The sequence below is a fragment of the Marmota monax genome, unplaced genomic scaffold, assembly GCF_021218885.2.
Source record: "Marmota monax isolate L192 unplaced genomic scaffold, Marmota_monax_Labrador192_F-V1.1 WCK01_AAM20220418_F8-fsc00098, whole genome shotgun sequence".
NCBI lineage: Eukaryota > Metazoa > Chordata > Mammalia > Rodentia > Sciuridae > Marmota > Marmota monax.
The window spans coordinates 5,190,946-5,209,593 of NW_026694639.1; the positions used below are offsets into that span (position 1 = coordinate 5,190,946).

Here is an 18,648-nt window from a genome sequence, read left to right on the forward strand (position 1 = left end):
CTGTAGCCATTATTTCTGTTTGAAGTCTTCAAGCAGAACATGCCTTGTTTTTACCAAGAAAATGAAAAGCAAGATGTTTTCTATTAGTTGTATAAAAGGGAGTTGTTTGAGCCCAAGCACCTTTTCCATACTTGCTTACTTCTCACCTGTAAGTTGGGGTATTAGAAACTCCGTCATAGCCCCCTACTCAATTGGTTGCTTCTGAATCTATTTTTGAATTTTGGACTTTCTTGAAAATATAGCTATCCACATCACCCCCTCAAAAAAAAGGGAACAAATGTGAATAAACGTGTTTGCATCCCCCCCACTGCCTCCTTAATGCCATCTAAGGAGTCCTGTCCAGAGGTCCTGGGTAAAGAACTCCTGCCCACGAGTGAAACCTTGAGAAAGTAAAAGGATGAGTGGGCAGGAGAGTACCATGTGTGGATGTGAAATCTATGATATATTTCACAATTTACATATTTATGTCCAAACTCTTGAGCAAAAAAAAATCTAAAGGGAGAAAATGATTCTTTAGTATTTTAATTCTCAATAACAGCACCTTTGTTGGATTCTGAGTGGAATCAATGATACAGGGAATATCGAGGGAGGAAAAAATGTGCTGGTGAGTATGGTGAAAACCTCATATTCCACAGTGTTTTAGCAACATACCTTTTCCAAACAGATAAAGAATTCAATTTAAAGAATTCTTCTGCTGATAACATCATTTATTTTAAGAGTAAAATTTAAAGTAAATAAACCTCATTTTAAAGCAAATTTACACTTAACAAGAGCACCAAAATGCAAATCTATTAAAAATAGACCTTATCTTTAATGTTTATTTCACATAATCCAAGTACATCCAGTTATGCAAATTTACATTTTTCACATCTTTGCCCTCCTGATATACATATAACAGTACAAAGAACAACTTTTGTAAAATCTTGGCTGGGGAAACAAGATTCTTGACCACTTTATTCTTCTGCATGTCGACAAATAACTTCTAAATTATTGGAGTGAAATCAAGACTCGTAAAAGTGAAAACTGACTAAATTTTTATTCCACCTGAGGTCATTTGAACTGTTTTTGAAATAGTCTTCTAGTTGTTGGATTACAATTCAGTGGGAGCATATTTTGGGGAGCTCCTTGAAATATTTCAAGAGGCTTAGTTGGTTATTTCTAGAGATCTTGTAATCTGCATGAGTTGATCCTAGCTACCCATTGATGATTCATAAGCATCATAGTGCTGTATATTCGCCTAAAATATTTCAAACAGTGGTAATCAACATTATTATCCCTCTTTGGTGAAAACATAGTGCCAGGCTAGAAAACGAGCAATTATTTCTTCAATTAGGCAAAGAAAAAGAACAGACTATTTATTATAATACAGTACACATTTTAAAAAGGATCAATCACATTGAATTAAAGAATTTAAAACTTTAGTAACAAATTTTTTTAAATTCAAACATAACAAAATCACATTATAATACTAGATGACCACGTGTTCATTCTGTTCAATGTTGCTCATGAGATCTTTCATATCACTGGTTCCTGGGCTCGATTGACTGTTAAAATACAGAGTGTTCTCAAAGGTGCCCTCTTGAGGTAGGTGCACACGTCTTTTCTTATACAAGAAATAGGCAGCAATGCCAGCACCCACTAGAATCAGGAGGATCACAAAGACCACAGCTCCTGCCACGTTGGAAGACGGTTTGGAAGGTTCCATCTTCCTTGAGTCAGGTATAACTAAAATCATTAGGAAACAAGTGAAGAGAGAGAGCAGCGATAGCACACAATACAACTTTCCTTGTTGAAAAACTAAAATACATGAATATTCTTTCAAGTGATATTTATCAAGCAGAAATGCAAGGCATAAAAACAAAATCAGCAAGATATAGAGGATAATTTAAAATGTTAAGACTATGATTCAGTTGCAGGAATGTTGTATGTCATACCACTGAGCTAACTAACCAATATTTTAAAAATTATAAACACACACACACATTTTATTTCCAAGTAATTTAAGACAAACACATTATAAGAAGATAAAATAATACAATAATAATGGTTATTTAAAATAAATTAAAAATTTAGGAAAAATCTAAGAATAGTGGAGATTTAAATTCATGAATATAATTAGTACACAAATAGCACTCATGAGGATAATAAGGACATTAGAGGAGGGCAATAAATTTCATCTTGAGCTTTTTTTAGCAGTCAATAAAATGAGTAAAATAGGAATAATTACCTAGGTTCAAGTGGTCTATAAAAGTTAAGACAAAAACACAAAAGAAATTTGCTATAAAAAGAAAAGATTAGCCAGGTGTGGTAGTGTACATCTGTAATCCCACCTAGTCTGGGCAACTTAACAAGACTCTGTCTCAAAATAAAATAAAAAAAAATTAAAGGCCTGGTGATGTAGTACTTGCCTAGCATATCCAAGGCCCTGGGTTTGATCCCCAGTACCACTATCACCAAAAAAAAAAAAAAAACTACAAGCATTGAGAAATTTCAAATTTCCTCCAGTGGTTCTCATAAATTCTTTGTAATAGAGTCAATGATGTCTTCAATAACTTCTTAGTGTAAAAATACCAACATGACTCCCAATCCTATTTTACTAAAATATCAATCAAAGTAGGTTGATGACCTAATAAGAAAGGCTAGTTAATTAAAACAATTTTACTTAAAATGCAAGAAGAGTAGGAAGTAATTATTATGGCTTTTAAACTAACCTGTATCATAGTTTTCTTACCTTTTGTTGTCATTAATGTATGAGTAGGTTCAGCATCAACAACTGTAAAAAAAATTAAAGACTATTTATAAAAATCCATAGTAACTGCATGTAGATAACAATTTTCATTTGGCTCATGATACATGGAATCCTCCATTATTTGGTGAAATGGTATGACATGGATGGATGGATGGATGGGATAGATAGGATAGGATAGAGAGAGAGAGATACAGATATAAAAAACTATCTCCATTTATAATTTTGTCTATTTATGCTATAGCAGCATCCTATAGATAAATGGTAATTCTGAACACAGATTAGAAGATCTGAAAATGTGATCCTCCAACTTGTATTTGAGCACTAATACTTTTTTAAAAACCTACCAAATCTACCCATAAATAAAATATCCTAAGCTAAGAATTTTTAAGTCAGCCTACTGAAGCCTAAGGCATCATAAGGCATTTGAATGAAAAGTAAAATAAGGCAAACTTGGACCCCAGGATGCAAACCCAACATTCCCAGAGGAAAAACCTACCAAGGAGACAGAATTAGTATATCTAATTCGTGTACTTAAACCTCTATCTAACTAATCATTTTCTCTCTCAGAAGGATATTATGCTAGGTGGAAAGGCATCAAAATATTATTGAAGTGACATGTGGTGAACAATTAACTATTAATTTCTTCAATTCCTTTCCTTCCATAGTCTTCCACTCTATCTCAGAGGGAGACTGAGCTGGTCTTAGATGACTTCCTCCATGATCAATTCTGTTTTCTCTTTAGAGTCCCGGCCTCTTCTGTTTTGGACTGGTCACTACTTCACCCCTTTCCCCCTGTGCAGTAAGGCTTTTTAAATGGGCTGTCCAAATCGATTGCAATTTTGCAAATCCATATGCATGAATATCCCATTATAAACATATTGAGAAATCAAAATTACTCTGTCGGCTAGCAGACAGAATACTGTTCACTCACTCACAGCTGGGCAGCAAATGATCACCACAGCAGAATGGATTTTTCACTGATAATGGGAGAAAGCTTGCAATGGATCTGTAATCAGTTATAATCCCATCTTACTATATGAAAAAAACTGGCCCATGAACATATTTGCCACGTGATAAGATTCTTACTTACTTTTTGGTCTTTTACAAATATATCCTTTGTAGGAAGAACAGTGAATATTATTCCAAAACCCAGAAGATGCATCTACAGCTACACAATCATTCCGTTCACCAGAGGGATCTCCAGTATTCCAGTTGACAAAGGAAACTGGATTGTTGTTTATCCAGAGCCACATCCCTGATCACCAAATAAAACCAATAAAAACAGAAGCTAAAAATAACCCATCTCAAAACAAGTTCAGTTTACTATGCAGAATTTCTAAGCATATTATTTTATACTAGAATCAATAACTGTTCACAACTAAACAGGCAAACTATGATTATTATAATGAAATAAACCACGCATGGAGAATATGTTTATTATATAGCTTGAGAACATTCTTCTAATTAGCACAACTATTTATGCCTAACCTTCCTGGCTTTTTTATTTTGGAAAAAAAATGTTCTTTAAACCTTCTTAAACTTAGCTAGAGAATATATTTTTTAATTAGCAACTATGAAGATGGTATAATATGATAAGAACTTTAGGTTCTTATCTCAAATAATTATGAGAGTTTGAATTTTCAAACTCATCACAAATTAAGCATTATTTAAGGCAAGACTTTCCAAAACTGAAGCTTGTTTTTATACATACAACATTCTGAACTATTTGCAAGTAAATAAGAGTTCTGCAAAAGTTACCTTCAACATTTCTGAACAGTCCTATCCAAAAATTGGTTTTACTTTTAAGAGGTTCAACCCGATATGACAGAAAACTGGATTCAGCAGCATTTTCAATGGAAACCAGAGTGGAACCTGCAAGGGATAAAAGGAAATATATGAAACTTTAAGTAGCTGAAAATAATTTTATAAACAGTATTAATGGGGGCAATAAAAAATCAACCCAATAAAAAAAATCTTCATCCACTAAAGAGGAAGAATTTCAAAGAGTGAGCATTTTGATTTCTTCAGTTTCCATTCTGGAAAATGTGGCTTTTAAAACATCATTTGTGTAAAAGCATTGGACTAGTACCTGCAAACATGAGGAAGACATAGAATAAGTCAATAAAGTTATGGGTCAGGGACCAGTTACAAATTCAGAGTACAAAGGAATGTAACAGGAGAAAAAAATCAGTGCAATATGCTTCAGCCTCATCAAATACCCACTCCAGGTGGTGGAGCAACTAAAAAGCAGGATGGAAAAAAAATAGAATTTAAGAAGATAGGAGTGCAGCATTTTACGTACAAGGGACAAAAAATGATTCCAGGAAGAAATAATAAGAGGAAAGGCAAAGAAGGAGGGAAGCACAGAACTTCTTTAGGATCAGAGATACGGGTTAGGACTGTCTGCAGATGGCAGAAGATTGGTATTTAGAGTAATGTGGTAATAAAGAACAATTTTTGAGGCTCAGAATGATGCAATGTATTATAGGAGTATTATTCCAGTTTCATTCATGAATGTCACCCATAGGACAGTTCAAAGGAAGAACAGAGACCAAAGTGGAACACCAGACAAGCTGAAATTAATAACTCACGATGAATGGTCAACATTAGATTTTACAGTAGTAATCTATAGATTTATAATAATAACTAGTATACTTCAAGCATTTAATGACAGACATTTTGTTTTGGACTTTAGAAGCATTATCTCATGAAATTTCACAAGGCCTCATTAAGTAGGTACTATTAATACCCCATTTTGTAGATAAGGAAAATAAAGTACAAAGGATAAGTAATTTGCTAAGATCCTCACACTAGTAGGGCATTAAGTTATGGTACAACTAAGGCACCCTGAATAAATCATACACCTACACCTCATTCTACTGGGTCCTGAGTTGTTCTCTTGGTTTTTATTTTATTTTTTTTTTAATTTTTTGCATTATTTTATAATTCATCTTAAATATATTTTATTGACATTAGCCATTAAAAATACTTGTGACATACTTTGATGAATGAAGATCATTCATCTTTTTGACCAGATAATACAGTTACCTGAAAATGAAAACAAAGTTCCTATACATTCATTACAAAAATTTTAAAATGTTTAACAACATGAAAGAAAACTTTTTTTAATTTTAAAACTCCAAAGCAGAGCAGGGTAAGGACCTCTAAAAATCATTTCCTTTACAAAAACACTGGGAATGACAACAAATTTGTCAAAATCAACTTTTGTCAAAAGCAACTTTTTCAGAATGCTGAAAATTAGACAGAGGCTTGCATTTTATGTAAGAAAATTATTAGATCTTGGTAATGACAGTAAGCTTTGTGGTGTTTTCACTTGTCCTAATACCATTGCCATTAAGGTCTGTAGTGACCTTAAACACCAACAACCCTACAACCACAGTAAAAATCAGCAGCTTACAAGCACTAAAAGAATGAGAATGGGATTGGAGCCCTTTCCAAGCTGCATTCTCAAAGAATGTCCCTTATTTATCCTGTCTGATAATTTCCTAGAAAACTCTACTTGAAAATTGTATCCTTATTTGACCTTATTCAGAGATCACTTATTGTCACTTGTTTCCTGGGAACATGAGTTTAAAAAAAAAAAAAAAAAAACTATCAGTGGCAATTGCCTAAGACATTGATAAGAGTAGGGGCAAACAATAAGCTAACAAAAAATTAAAAGCAAGAGCTAGAGAATAAAATATCCACAGGGGATTTTAAAAGTATTGACACATTTGTAGGGAACTAAAAGGTCACAGACACGCATTGGGTGTGCATGTGCTCAGGGCTGTGTGCATGCCTGAGAAAGATAAGAAAAGGTCTTAAGTTTTCACTTCCATCTAATCTTGAGGCTTTACAAAAGCAGGAAGTGAAGGCTAATGCAGAGTTTTAAATAGCTTGGATGGATGTTGAAAGCACATCCCAGCACACACAGATCCCCTCAGCAAAACCTGGGAGGCTTAATTAGTTCTAGGCACTATGAAACATCTGTGTGTACCATGTCTAGGAAATCCACTTCTATGTACATCATAATCAAATTGTCAAAAGACTGAGCATCGTGAAACTAGCAAGAAGGACATGATTCAACACATACAGAGATTTTTTTTTTTTCTTTTCTATACAGAAGATTGACCCCTGGGCCTCACACATGATAGGCAAGTACTCAACCATGTCCCTAGCCCACCAGATATCTTAACACTGATTTCTCATCAGAAACCATGGAAGCTAGAAAGCTGTCAGAGGAAATAGTCAAAAGGCTAATTGAGAAAATGAGAAATTTTCTATCCAGCAAAACTATATTTCAAAAATCTCAAGGACTCAGGAAGCTGAGGCAGAAGGATCAAAAGTTCAAGGCCAGTCTCAGCAAATTGGTAAGGTTCTGTCCCAAAATAGAACATAAAAAGGAGGCTGGCAATGTAACTCAGTGGTAAGTGCCCTGGGTTCAATTCTTAGTCCATAGTACTGAAAAATAAAACAAGGAAATATTAAAACATTCCTGGCTTGCTTTGTCTTGTTTTGTTTTAATGAAGAACCAGGCATGGTGGCATATGCCTGTAATCCCAGTGACTCTGGAGGCTGATGCAGGAGGATCACAAATTCAAGGCCATCTTCAGCAACTTAGCAAGACCTTCAGCAACTTAGTGAGACCTTATCTCAATATAAAAAATAAAAATGACTGGAAATATAGCTCAGTGGTAAAGCACTCCTGGGTTCAACCCCCAGTACCAATAAATAAATAAACAAACCAATAAATAAATAAATAAATAGAACTTTTCACTATGAGATACTAAAGAGGATCCTTCTGAATGGAAAGCATCATGCTAAGTGAACTAAACCAGACTCAGAAAATCAAGGGGCAAATGTTTTCTCTCATATGTGGAAGTTAGCGCAAAATAAGGGAAAGAAAGAGGTGGGGGTGGATTTAGATATAAAGATAAAGGGAAGATCAGTGGAGTAGAAGGTGGAGAACATGAGGGAGGCAGAAGGACAGGAAATATAGGATGAATTTAACATGGTTATGTTCATATATAAATGTACCAAAGGGAATTTCACCAATCAAAAAATAAATAAAGGATTGAAAAGAAGATCAATAGAGGAAGGAGAAGAGGGAAAGGCAGAGGAATGGGGATTAAAAACAAATTCCTTGCATGTATGACTTTGTCAGAATGAACCCAACTGCTATGCATAACTATAATGCTATTTTTTTAAAAAAAGGATCCTTTGGTCTGAAATATAAAAGCTTTGTGAAATTCAAATCCACAAGAAGAAATAAAGAGCACTAGGAAAAATTAAGTACATAGGTAAATGTAAAAGATGGTACAAATGTATATTTTGTTTATAACTCCTTTGTATTTCATCTAATTTAAATATAGCTACATACAGCAATAATTGTCAATCTGTGTTGTTGCTACAAAGTATAAAGGTGTTTTTATATGATAATAACAGCACAAGGAGGGCAGAGGGACTGGAGACTTGTAAGATAAAAACTTATATACAATTTAAATGAAATTTATGTGAATCTGATCTAGACTGTTGCTAATAAAGATGTTAATTGCACTTCCCTGGGCAACCACTAATAACTAAAATATATACAGATGTTCCCTGATGTAATGAAATTATAGCCTAATGAACCCAATGTAAAGTTGAAAATTTTTAAGTTGATCCATAATAATTAGAAATTATCTATATAATAAAAGAAACAAGGGAATTAAAATGAAAAATTAAAAATTATCTATTTAGCATAAAATGGCAGTAATAGAGAAATAGGGAAATCAAAATGCATAAGACATACAAAAAAATGGCAAAATAGCAGACCAAATCCAATCTTATCAATAACTACACTGATTTTAAATGGAGTAAACACTAATGGAAAAATTGGAGACTGGTAGTAAATTAATGCTAATTAATTAGAAAGATGCAAATAAATAATAAAAGGAAATACAAAGACACAAATAGTTTGCATAGGCTATACAAACAATAACTTAAAAAGAGCTAGAGTAGCTATACTAATCCTAGACATTTAGAAAAAAAAAATTATTACTAGAAGCAATGAAGACATTCTGTAATGATAAAGTTTAATCAGGAAAAGATGATAATTGTAGACAAATGACCTTATTTCAGAGCCTCAACATTTGAGAAATCAGACTTCATCTCACTCAGAATTTAAAATTAAAGGTCAAGGTTGACTTTTGAATGAAACAAAAGGAAATGAGAATATAACCCTAACCCTTACATACCTCTGTTGGATGAAGAACCCTCAGTTGGGGCAATAAAAGTGGAGCAAAGTTAAATCAGTAAATATTCAGGGAAATTTAACTAAGTGACTTTTAAATGCACCCTGAAAACTTTTATTTTTCTTGGACTTTTTTTTCCCCAGAAGGAAAATCATTCATCTATGTCATTTCTATTTGAGTTTTGTTTTGCTTTTTTTTTCTTCATTAATATTATAGCCAAATGTAAAAACTTGTCTATTAACAGTCAATTACTGATAAGAGTTTGAGCATATTCTGGAAAACTGAGGATGCGCATCCAAACAATTTAGAACTCTGAGGCAGAAAGATTTGTTCCACAAATAATTGATTTTTATCTGCATTTCCTAAAATTTCAAAGTTACAAAATTAGAAATTACATTTAAGGGACATGATGTGGACCATTATGTTATCCAAAAAATCATTAAAAAAAAATAAATCGGTGGGCTGGGAGTGTGGCTCAGTGGTAGTTCACTTGCCTTGCCTGTGTGAGGCAATGGGTTTGATTCTCAGCACCATATATAAATAAATAAAATAAAGATCTACCAACAACTAAGAGAAAATTTTTTTAAATAAATAAATAGTTAATTTTACATTCCTTTTATTTGTAATTTATAATGTTATTAATGTCATTGTACTCTATACAATTATGGAACTTTCTTTTAGGAAATGTGGCTCTTACCCATTCGAAGACACTCCAGAGAAGCTTGACCCCAGTTCCTTGTAAATGAAGACTCAATATAGTAGCAGTGACCATGGAAAGGAATCCATGCAGAGTGCTCTGACTCTGGACATCTTCCAGGCAGTTGTGGGGGTTCAGTGGCAGGTATTTCTATTAATAAAAAAAAAAAACATGTAAAGCAAAACCTGAAGTTTCTACAGTATAGAGAATAATATTTTCACAACTAAGGAAAATTATTATCATCTAACATAATAAAAAAGGAACTTCTAGTGCTCATCATATGGCTCCACCATTTCTATTCTTCATTTTTCACTTATCATTTTAAATACATTTTAACAGAATGCATTATGAGACAGAGAATCAATCACACTTACAATTAAAGAGTATAAATCTATAAATATCTATAGTAATATTAAAAGTTTAGAAAATAATTTTTATAAAGGAATTCCCTTTTTCAAGTCACTCTTTTTTTTCTGGAACCCTAACTTCTTAATTGTAATAATGGTCCTTGTAATATAATTTATGCTGTAGTTAGAATTCTAGGGCTGTGTCCATGATATCATTGGTTCTGGTGAATCTGCATGCATTATGATATGATGATACAACTGTGGGGGGGATCTGTCATTATAGATTCAGAGGACAACCTCAATAGCAGACATTCAGGGATTTAAAAAGAACAATTAAACTCTAGAAATGAAAATTTTTTCCTCTTTTCATTATTTTGACCTGTATGTATAGGTTGACAACCAAGTCAGTCTTTTGTTAGGTGAAGAAAAATGTTTTAGTTTATTTTTAGTTATGCATGACACACTATCATTTAATAACATCAACAGTGGTATGTAGGAGGTTATTCAGAAAATTCCAAATTTTCCAACTGTTTTTGTATATTCAATTACCATCTGATCTTTTGCAGAGAAAGTAAAAACTTTCGTTGCAGTATGATGTCTTCCAGTAACCATCAACATCCAGGTAAACACATGCTGATTTCATCTTTGGCTCATCAGCTGCCCAATTAGTGTACCTCATCCTCCATTTATCAGTCCAAACATATTCATTATTGGTCTGCAAGAATAAAAACAACTATGAACACGGACATCTTGCTTCATTTAGAAAATGCCAAAAGAATCAGATGAAGAAAAAGTATATTCAAGGCTGTTATTGGACCAAGAGTCTTGAACATATGGGGGGAAAATTATAAATCATTTCTACCAACTCAAATTCAGGAAAGGCATCCTTTCTTATAAAATGGTTATTTCTTGGAGATTCCTAGGAATACATCTTTTGAAGCTATTTTGAAAAACGCTGACTGAAAAAGAAATCTGTCTTCTTCCATGAAACTTTCTTTGTTTAAGTCTTTAGGGTGCAAGTTTGATCATTATAACAAATAAAATATTTCTTACATTATTGAAATTTATTATAATAAACTTTAAGTAATTTTCATTGATTCATAGACCCCTGAGAGAAGCACTAATCTCTTCTGATCTTTTCATTGTTCTGCTTTAGAAACGGCACCAGTGATAAATGACAGGTAAGGTAATTTAAGTGGGTAAATAATAGAGGCATCATGGTCTCTTGACTCCCAGTTAGGTGTCCTTTTAATGATGTGAATTGTGCCATTTTTTTAAAAAGCTGGCTGTTTTATTTCACTTGCACACTAATTTCTTATCACATTTTTAAATTTTTTTAGTTGTCAATGGACCTTTATTTTATTTATTTATATGCGGGGCTGAGAATTGAACCCAGTGCCTCACACACAATAGGCTCTACTGCTGAGCCACAACCCTAGCCCCAATTTCTTATCACATTTACCCAGACAAATTTATGGTCACAAATGATAGCATCAAAAATATTATTTATGTCTTTTTAACAGTCTAAGGTATTTTATAGCTAACATATAACATTAACTAAAGATAACTGAATTTTTAAAATACTTCAAACATTTCCCCCTTTTAACTGCATTATTCAATTTACCAAGTCAATTGTCAAAGATCCAATGATTAAAAAATTAAAAGTATGTGTCATCTCATTAGAATTTTTTAGTATTTTCCCATGTTTAATCAAATAATCCCTGAAAATCATTGATTCCACAGACATAAGGGAAATAACAGTATTGCTTTAGTCATAAATATTAGCATTTTGGAGAACTAATCATTCTAAAAGCAAAGAAAAGCCTAGTTTAAACTCAAGAGAACTAGGACCATGTCTATGAGAAGAAAATGAACGATCTATTAAGCAGATTAATTATTAAAAACACAGTCAACAGAGATGTAAAAATGTCTTACCTAAGTTTAATCACAAAAATCATATGGGTGATTTTAAACATTCACTTCCCTGCTTAGGAAACAGTCACTGTATAACGTGTAAATGTCCATCTCCGCATCAAGTCCCTGGAAGCTAATAACATCTGACAGCAATCTCCTTTCCAGTTTCACCTCCCTCTTATCCTTTTCCCTCTTCTTGACATTTCTTCTGTTCTACCATCCTACGCTACATCTAAAAAGGTTGACTTTCCCTAAGAAGCCCTCTTGGTCCTCTCCCCTGGCCCAACTCCTCCAATAACACTTCGTAGGTGCTCTCTTTAGCACTTACCTTATCCCTTAATGACCTACTAACACCTCTATTTCCTCTATTTTGGAGGTTTTCTGGTTGACTAGCTGGGTCAACATGGAAGGACAGATGGACCACAAGGAATCAGAGAAGACTCATTTAGTAATATTTTGGTAACTTATCACCACTCAGTTCCTGGCCCCTTCCCTCACTCTGCCCTATTCACTGACAATCTCCCTTTTCTATGAAAGATTATAGAAAATTGACTGTAGTGAAATACTTCTCACAACATGGATGAAAGTTCTACAACCATGGGACCCAAAACAATTCCAGAATAGTTTTTAACAACAACAACAACAACAACAAAAAAAAAATCAAAAGTGTCCCCATCGCCTAGTAACTATGCCCTGACCTGATTTTTTAATCTCCATGACAGAGTTGTAATCATGACACTGGAAAGAAATAAGCAAGTAGGGCAAACTATTCAGATGCAGAATATAATTTAATTTTAAAAAGCAAGAAGAGACTGAATATTGGTCAGATCATTCTGAGTTTGATTTCTGATACAGTAGGCTGTATCACTAGCCTACTGGATCCTTAAAGGCAGGGGATCCTTAGAAGATTGGGTCTTATTTATGTTGGTACCATTCACATTGCCCACCATAGTTTCTTTCACATAAGTGTTCAACAGAATGAACAGAAAGACAATCATCCAACCACAACCACAATTTTATCAATCATGTCAGATTGTACACGTTGTTACATCTTACCAAATTACTGTTCAGAGCAATCCACACAGGTACATTAAACGCATGCATCTGCATCCATGCAAATGCATTGCTGTAGGGATCCAGAATACTAGAAATGAGAGAATCGGAATTCTTGCAATATTTCTCGGCATCATACCATGTTAACTTCAATTTCATGAGTGCATAGCTGCTTTCACCATATTTAATAAAGCCACCCTTTGGGGTTGGTGATGGAGAATAAGGCAAAGAAGGGTCTACAAAAAAATGATTATTTTTATTAGCATTATCAATAATTATTCATTGCACATCACAAATCCAAACTGTCTAGTCTTAAAATAGTTTCATGAGCCATTTTGCATTAGAAAGCAGAAACTTTATTTTTTATTCCATTAGCCTAATTAAATTAAATAATTTCTGAACTTCATTTAGAATACTAATGCAGATATTTGATCAAGTATCTAAAATATATATATTTCAAATTCAATGTGATCTAATATCTGGATGAAAGAAATGCCATCCACGCACGAGTTTGCATCTATTCATACCTGTTTGACTCGACCTGTGAGTAATTCACTTTTCACAAGATTGTTATAGGTTCTAAAGTGAAGCTCTACAAACTCATGTTAGGGGTTCATTTAACCCTTGGTCTAGGATCAAGCTTTACTCTTACCAGTGATTTTCTAGGTCCTTCCTTAGGACTTCACCTCTTATCCAAACTAAGCCAGGGTCACATCAGCTCTGGATCTTTCCTCCTTAATATCCTAGCGTGGGTTCCTAATGCTTTATGTTCCTGCCTGTATTCCAGGCCACATAAACAAGACACAAGGCAAAGACTGTCTTTGTTTGCCTTAGCTGATGCCCTAGGGCAGAGGTCAGCAAAAAGCAGCCAGAGCTTTAAATCTTGCCTATTTGGTTTTGTAGCCCATGAACTAAAGACTTTTAAATGGCGCGGAGGGGGGGGGGCAAAGAATATTGCTTACAATGTAATCATGATATGAAGTTCAGATTTGCATCCATAAATAACACAGACACATTTCTTTGTTTACATGGTGTTTATGATTGTCAATGACCACAACAGAGTTGAACAGTCCCAACAGACATTAGCATCTGGCACAAGGTAAAATATTTACAACCAGGCTCTTCACAGAAAAGGTGCCCCCTGGCCGAGGTTTCTAGATATCCTTGCCTACCTGGTTTTGTCCTGGCCCATTTTCTGACCTCTTCTACTTTTTACCAGCCAATCCACCACCCGCCCTGTTCTGTTACTATAGAAGGACCCAAAACTTTCTCTGGGTTGTGCCTGGTATGAGGTGACTTCATTCCAGCAAGGGAGCAGCCTCCCTTTCTTCTGCTATTACTGCCATCTTGTGTTGATATAATATCCATTTTACTTATTCATAAAAACACGCATATTTAAAAAAAGTAGAAGGAAAAAAATTAAAATATCAAGAGATTGTTTTTGGTGGTTAGAGCATAGCAAAGAAGATGTCTTATGTATTCCTTAAAACAATGTTTCTTTATGTTAAAAGATTTTCATATCTAGATAATATAGTTGTAGAGGTTTTGAAAAATACAGAATACCAGAAAGAAGGAACTTAAGCTGCCTTTTATCTCACTATCTGAAGATAATGATTTATTCCTATTTTCTCATATTATCGTAGACTTTTTAATTCTTGACTTTTAAGAGGGGGATAGCAATTTTGATAGTTCATAGCTTATGCAATTTGATATGCTATCTTTTTTCACTGTAACACTGTGAACTTTTCCTTAAGTCATAAAATTTTGAAAATATATTATGCATGGCAAAATATTCTACATTTATGTTTATGAGAAATAGGAAAAAGAAGATTTTGAACAAGCTTGTGAATCACTATTCAGTTCTGAAAAGAGCTTCCCTCTTTGTCCAAAGAACACAGGCACAAACAGCAGCTCTGATACTACTGGCAGCCCAAGTCCAGGTACAGTGGGCCACAGTACAGGCATCTCTAGGATCAGCAAGGGAATTGGTCCCTGGACATCCCTTCCTCGCTTGGATTCAAAATCTGCAGATGCTCCAGTTCCCTGTATAAAATGACATCTAATCTGATTTAAACATTACACAATATATACATGTACTGAAACATTGCATGGTACTCCCTTAACAGGTACAATATTGTATGTTTTTAAAGAGTAGTTAAAATTAATTGAATAAACAACAAAATAAAAATGACATAAAACCAATGCACATTCTCCTATATATTTTAATCATCTCTAGATTACTTATAATATCTAACACAATGCAAATGCTATGTGAATGTTGTTATGCTGTATTGCTTAAGGCATAATGACAAGAGAAAACATCTGTATGTGTTCAGTTCAAATGCAATTATTTTTCCAAATATACGAATATCAAAGATCTGCATCTGATTTGATCCACAGGTATTGAATCTGTATAAAGAGGGAGGGATATGGCCTCAGCTAACTTTCAGTCTTCTCATGAGTTGACATTAGTTTCCTGATTCCCCAGAAAGTGTTGAACAATCTGTCAGGTCTGGGAGAACAAGTCCCTCCTAATTCAGTCTCATTCTCTGAGGGCTGTTCTCAGGATAAGCCCCTTCCTACCCTCAACCCTCACCTCTAATCGATTTTTAAATTTCTGATTCTTTTGTGTAGCTAGACATCATTATTCTAGTTTCACTAAACATTGCAATGTGTTGGCACCATTATATTGATTCACAGTAAATATCCACATGTTCTCTTATATTTTTATTGAATCATGTTCAGCTTTCCTAGGAAAAGAGAAACTTAAGGCACATATCTACATTTTTTATGATACAGGATAGAAAACAAATAATGAGTCAGATGTGATGCTTTGTGCATTCTGTTCTCACATTCTGTGAGTTGAACTGTAGTATTCCTGTGCTGACATTTAAAAACAAGGTACAAGTAGGACAATATTCCAGGTTTCTAACAAAGTTAGGTTTCCATGTCAAGTTTTATCTGCACAGAGCTTTCTGTAATGAGGAGGAGCAGACTCATGAATGAAGAGTGGAAACTCTATCTTCTATCACAGCCTCAGATGGACTAAAGTGAGAAACAAACAAACCTATTGATGTGCAAAAATGGTCTAGTATTTCAAAACACATTCTAAACCCTTTCTTCCACAGGCAGGTGAGGCTTGGCAGGACTTACCAGGCTCAGTCTGGCATATGTAGCCTCGCTTACTGTCACAGGTATCATCCATCCACATTCCTGCATCTCTTGATTTGCCTCCAATGATAACAACACAGTCGGCCTGTATATTTATGGATAAAGAAAAAAAAGAGAGAATATTACTCAGCATTAAAAGAGAATAAAATTATGGCATTTGCAGGTAAATGGATGGAGTTGGAGAATATCATGCTAAGCAAAGTAAGACAATCCCAAAAAACCAAAGGGTGAATGTTCTCGCTGATAAGTGGATGCTGATCCATAATAGGGAGGACCATGGGAAAAATGGAGGAACTTTGATGAGCCAAAAGGGAGGGAGAGGTGGGGAGGGGGCATAGGGGAAAGATGGTGGAATGAGATGGACATCATTTCCCTAGGTACATGTATGACTGCACATGTGGTGAGACACTACATTGTGTAACACCATAGAAATGAGAAGTTGTGCTGCAATTGTGTACAATGAATCAAAATGCATTCTGCTGGCATATATACCTAATTATAATTAATTAATTAACTAATTAAAATATATTACAAATTTCTATGAGAATATTATTATTCATATAGAATGGTTGTATGGGTAAAATAGAGTAATTAATATGAATTACCTTTATTAGTTATAAAATACTAAATTACAAAATAAAAAATTATTAAGAGGCAAAAAAAGAAGTATGAATTAATAACTATTAAAACAGCTCATTAATAAGCAAAAAAAAAAGTCCCTTGGTATTCTTAGCTTTGTGGAGTTTTAAGGTTGTCCTCATTACAGTATATTCAGTCCATCATTACTTTCCAACCAATTGTACCCATGTTCTATGTAGATCCCTCACATTTAAACCCTTGCTCTCTGATTTGAAAACCAAACAGATTGGGATAAATTTTAGAGACAGGCCTGAAACTTTGTTATCAGAAATGTTATTAATTGCTACGAAAACTTAGGAATCAAAGTTACTATGAGAACACCGTTCTTCCCCATATGAATTCTCATTATACAAACCCAGAAGCAGGTATCCTATGATTAAAGGGAAATGAGTACAATTCCTATTGTTCATCACTAACTTAATTTATAAAAGTATTATTTCAGTTTCAGAACAAATTGTTAGTACAGCCAGAAAGTTTCACATCTTATTTGTAATTTTACTAGGGAGTATGACAGGGCTGTAAATATATTCAATTTGTTTAGTTGTGAATGTGTTTTTAATTCCAAGATTCCATAGAATAGTTTAACAATCAAAAGTAAACCAAAAAAGTCTCATGAAATCTGTACCTGCCATTGGCTTTTTTTAACCTATACATTGTAATGACTACAGTTTACATTCATAATGTTTGACACTGGTCTAAGTGCTAGACACGTATTAATTCATGTAAACTCCCACCCATCTTGTGAGGTAAGTACTATTATTGTGCCCATTTTTAAGATGAGAAAATTGAGGCACAGGGTCACATTTTGGTCCCAAGGTCACACTGCTAATAAATAAAAAAGTTAGCATTCAAACTCAGGCACTTAGGCTTTAAACCTACACATTAATGCCAAGTTTCACTGGTTTCCAAAGAGTGAGATATGTAAAGTGCCCTGGAGGCAGGAGAGCTGCCAGGGAAAGGGCTTCTTGCTGATAAAGAGCCACAAAGGAATGGAAGATTGGATGTAATGCCAGGAACTTTCCTAATCTACCAGCATGCCAAGGAGATAGTGAACCATGTATCATACTTTACAAATTTCAAGATGCATATTTTTCACATATTAACATTTCTAAACAAAAGATGCATATCATAGTCGGCAGCACATCAGAGATTAACTGGCAGTTATTCTTTATGAGTGGCACATACAATAACAGTGAATTTTTCAATCAATGTTACCTTAGGTATTATACTTTAGATATAATGAAATACTGTAATTATTCTTTCAGACTCTGGACTTTCAGTCAAGGAAAAAAAATCCATATTTCTTAGTGTTGAAACTGGTTGGTGTATGTATGGGTGTGTTTGTGTGTGCTTGTGTGTGTGTGTGTGTGTGTTGTGTTTATGGATTACAACATCCGTCTAGATAAACTCACCCTTCCATAGAACTGAGTTACTGGTGCTGCAGCCTCCTAACCACATAAAGGTATTTGAGGACATGAATGCAGTGGCCAGCTTCTGAAATTTCACCTAAGTACAAGGTCATGGACTACCCCATTGGCTCCACCCAGCCCAACTCTTCAGAAAGTGAGTTTTGGATCATTTAACTTCCACCTCTGTCTTCCTTCCATTTCCTTTTCCTTTTTAACCTCAAATATAGGAAAAATGCAGAGTGTGCATTTTCTTGCTTTCTGTTTCTTTCTCTGTCTTTCACTCCAGAAAACATACCTTCACAAATTTAAAAGAATAGAAATTAGGGCTGGGGTTGTGGCTCAGCAGTAGAACAATTGCCTCACACATGTGAGGCCCTGGGTTCGATCCTCAGCACCACACAAAAATAAATAAATAAAATAGAGGTATTATGTCCAA

General features: G+C 34.2%; 1 protein-coding gene across 1 annotated transcript in view; it reads right to left on the minus strand.

Moving 5' to 3' along the window:
• Positions 1 to 501: 501 nt before the first annotated feature.
• Mrc1 (mannose receptor C-type 1) overlaps positions 502 to 18,648 on the minus strand; it is a 93,178-nt gene continuing 75,031 nt past the window's right edge. Inside the window, exons 23-30 of the mRNA XM_046423046.2 lie at positions 16,147 to 16,249; positions 12,997 to 13,229; positions 10,576 to 10,741; positions 9,680 to 9,829; positions 4,508 to 4,621; positions 3,840 to 4,004; positions 2,732 to 2,773; positions 502 to 1,725 (exon numbers count right to left, since the gene is read on the minus strand). Coding sequence (XP_046279002.1) covers positions 1,469 to 1,725; positions 2,732 to 2,773; positions 3,840 to 4,004; positions 4,508 to 4,621; positions 9,680 to 9,829; positions 10,576 to 10,741; positions 12,997 to 13,229; positions 16,147 to 16,249 — 1,230 coding nt within the window. The 3' untranslated portion in view covers positions 502 to 1,468. The remainder of the gene's footprint in view (positions 1,726 to 2,731; positions 2,774 to 3,839; positions 4,005 to 4,507; positions 4,622 to 9,679; positions 9,830 to 10,575; positions 10,742 to 12,996; positions 13,230 to 16,146; positions 16,250 to 18,648) is intronic.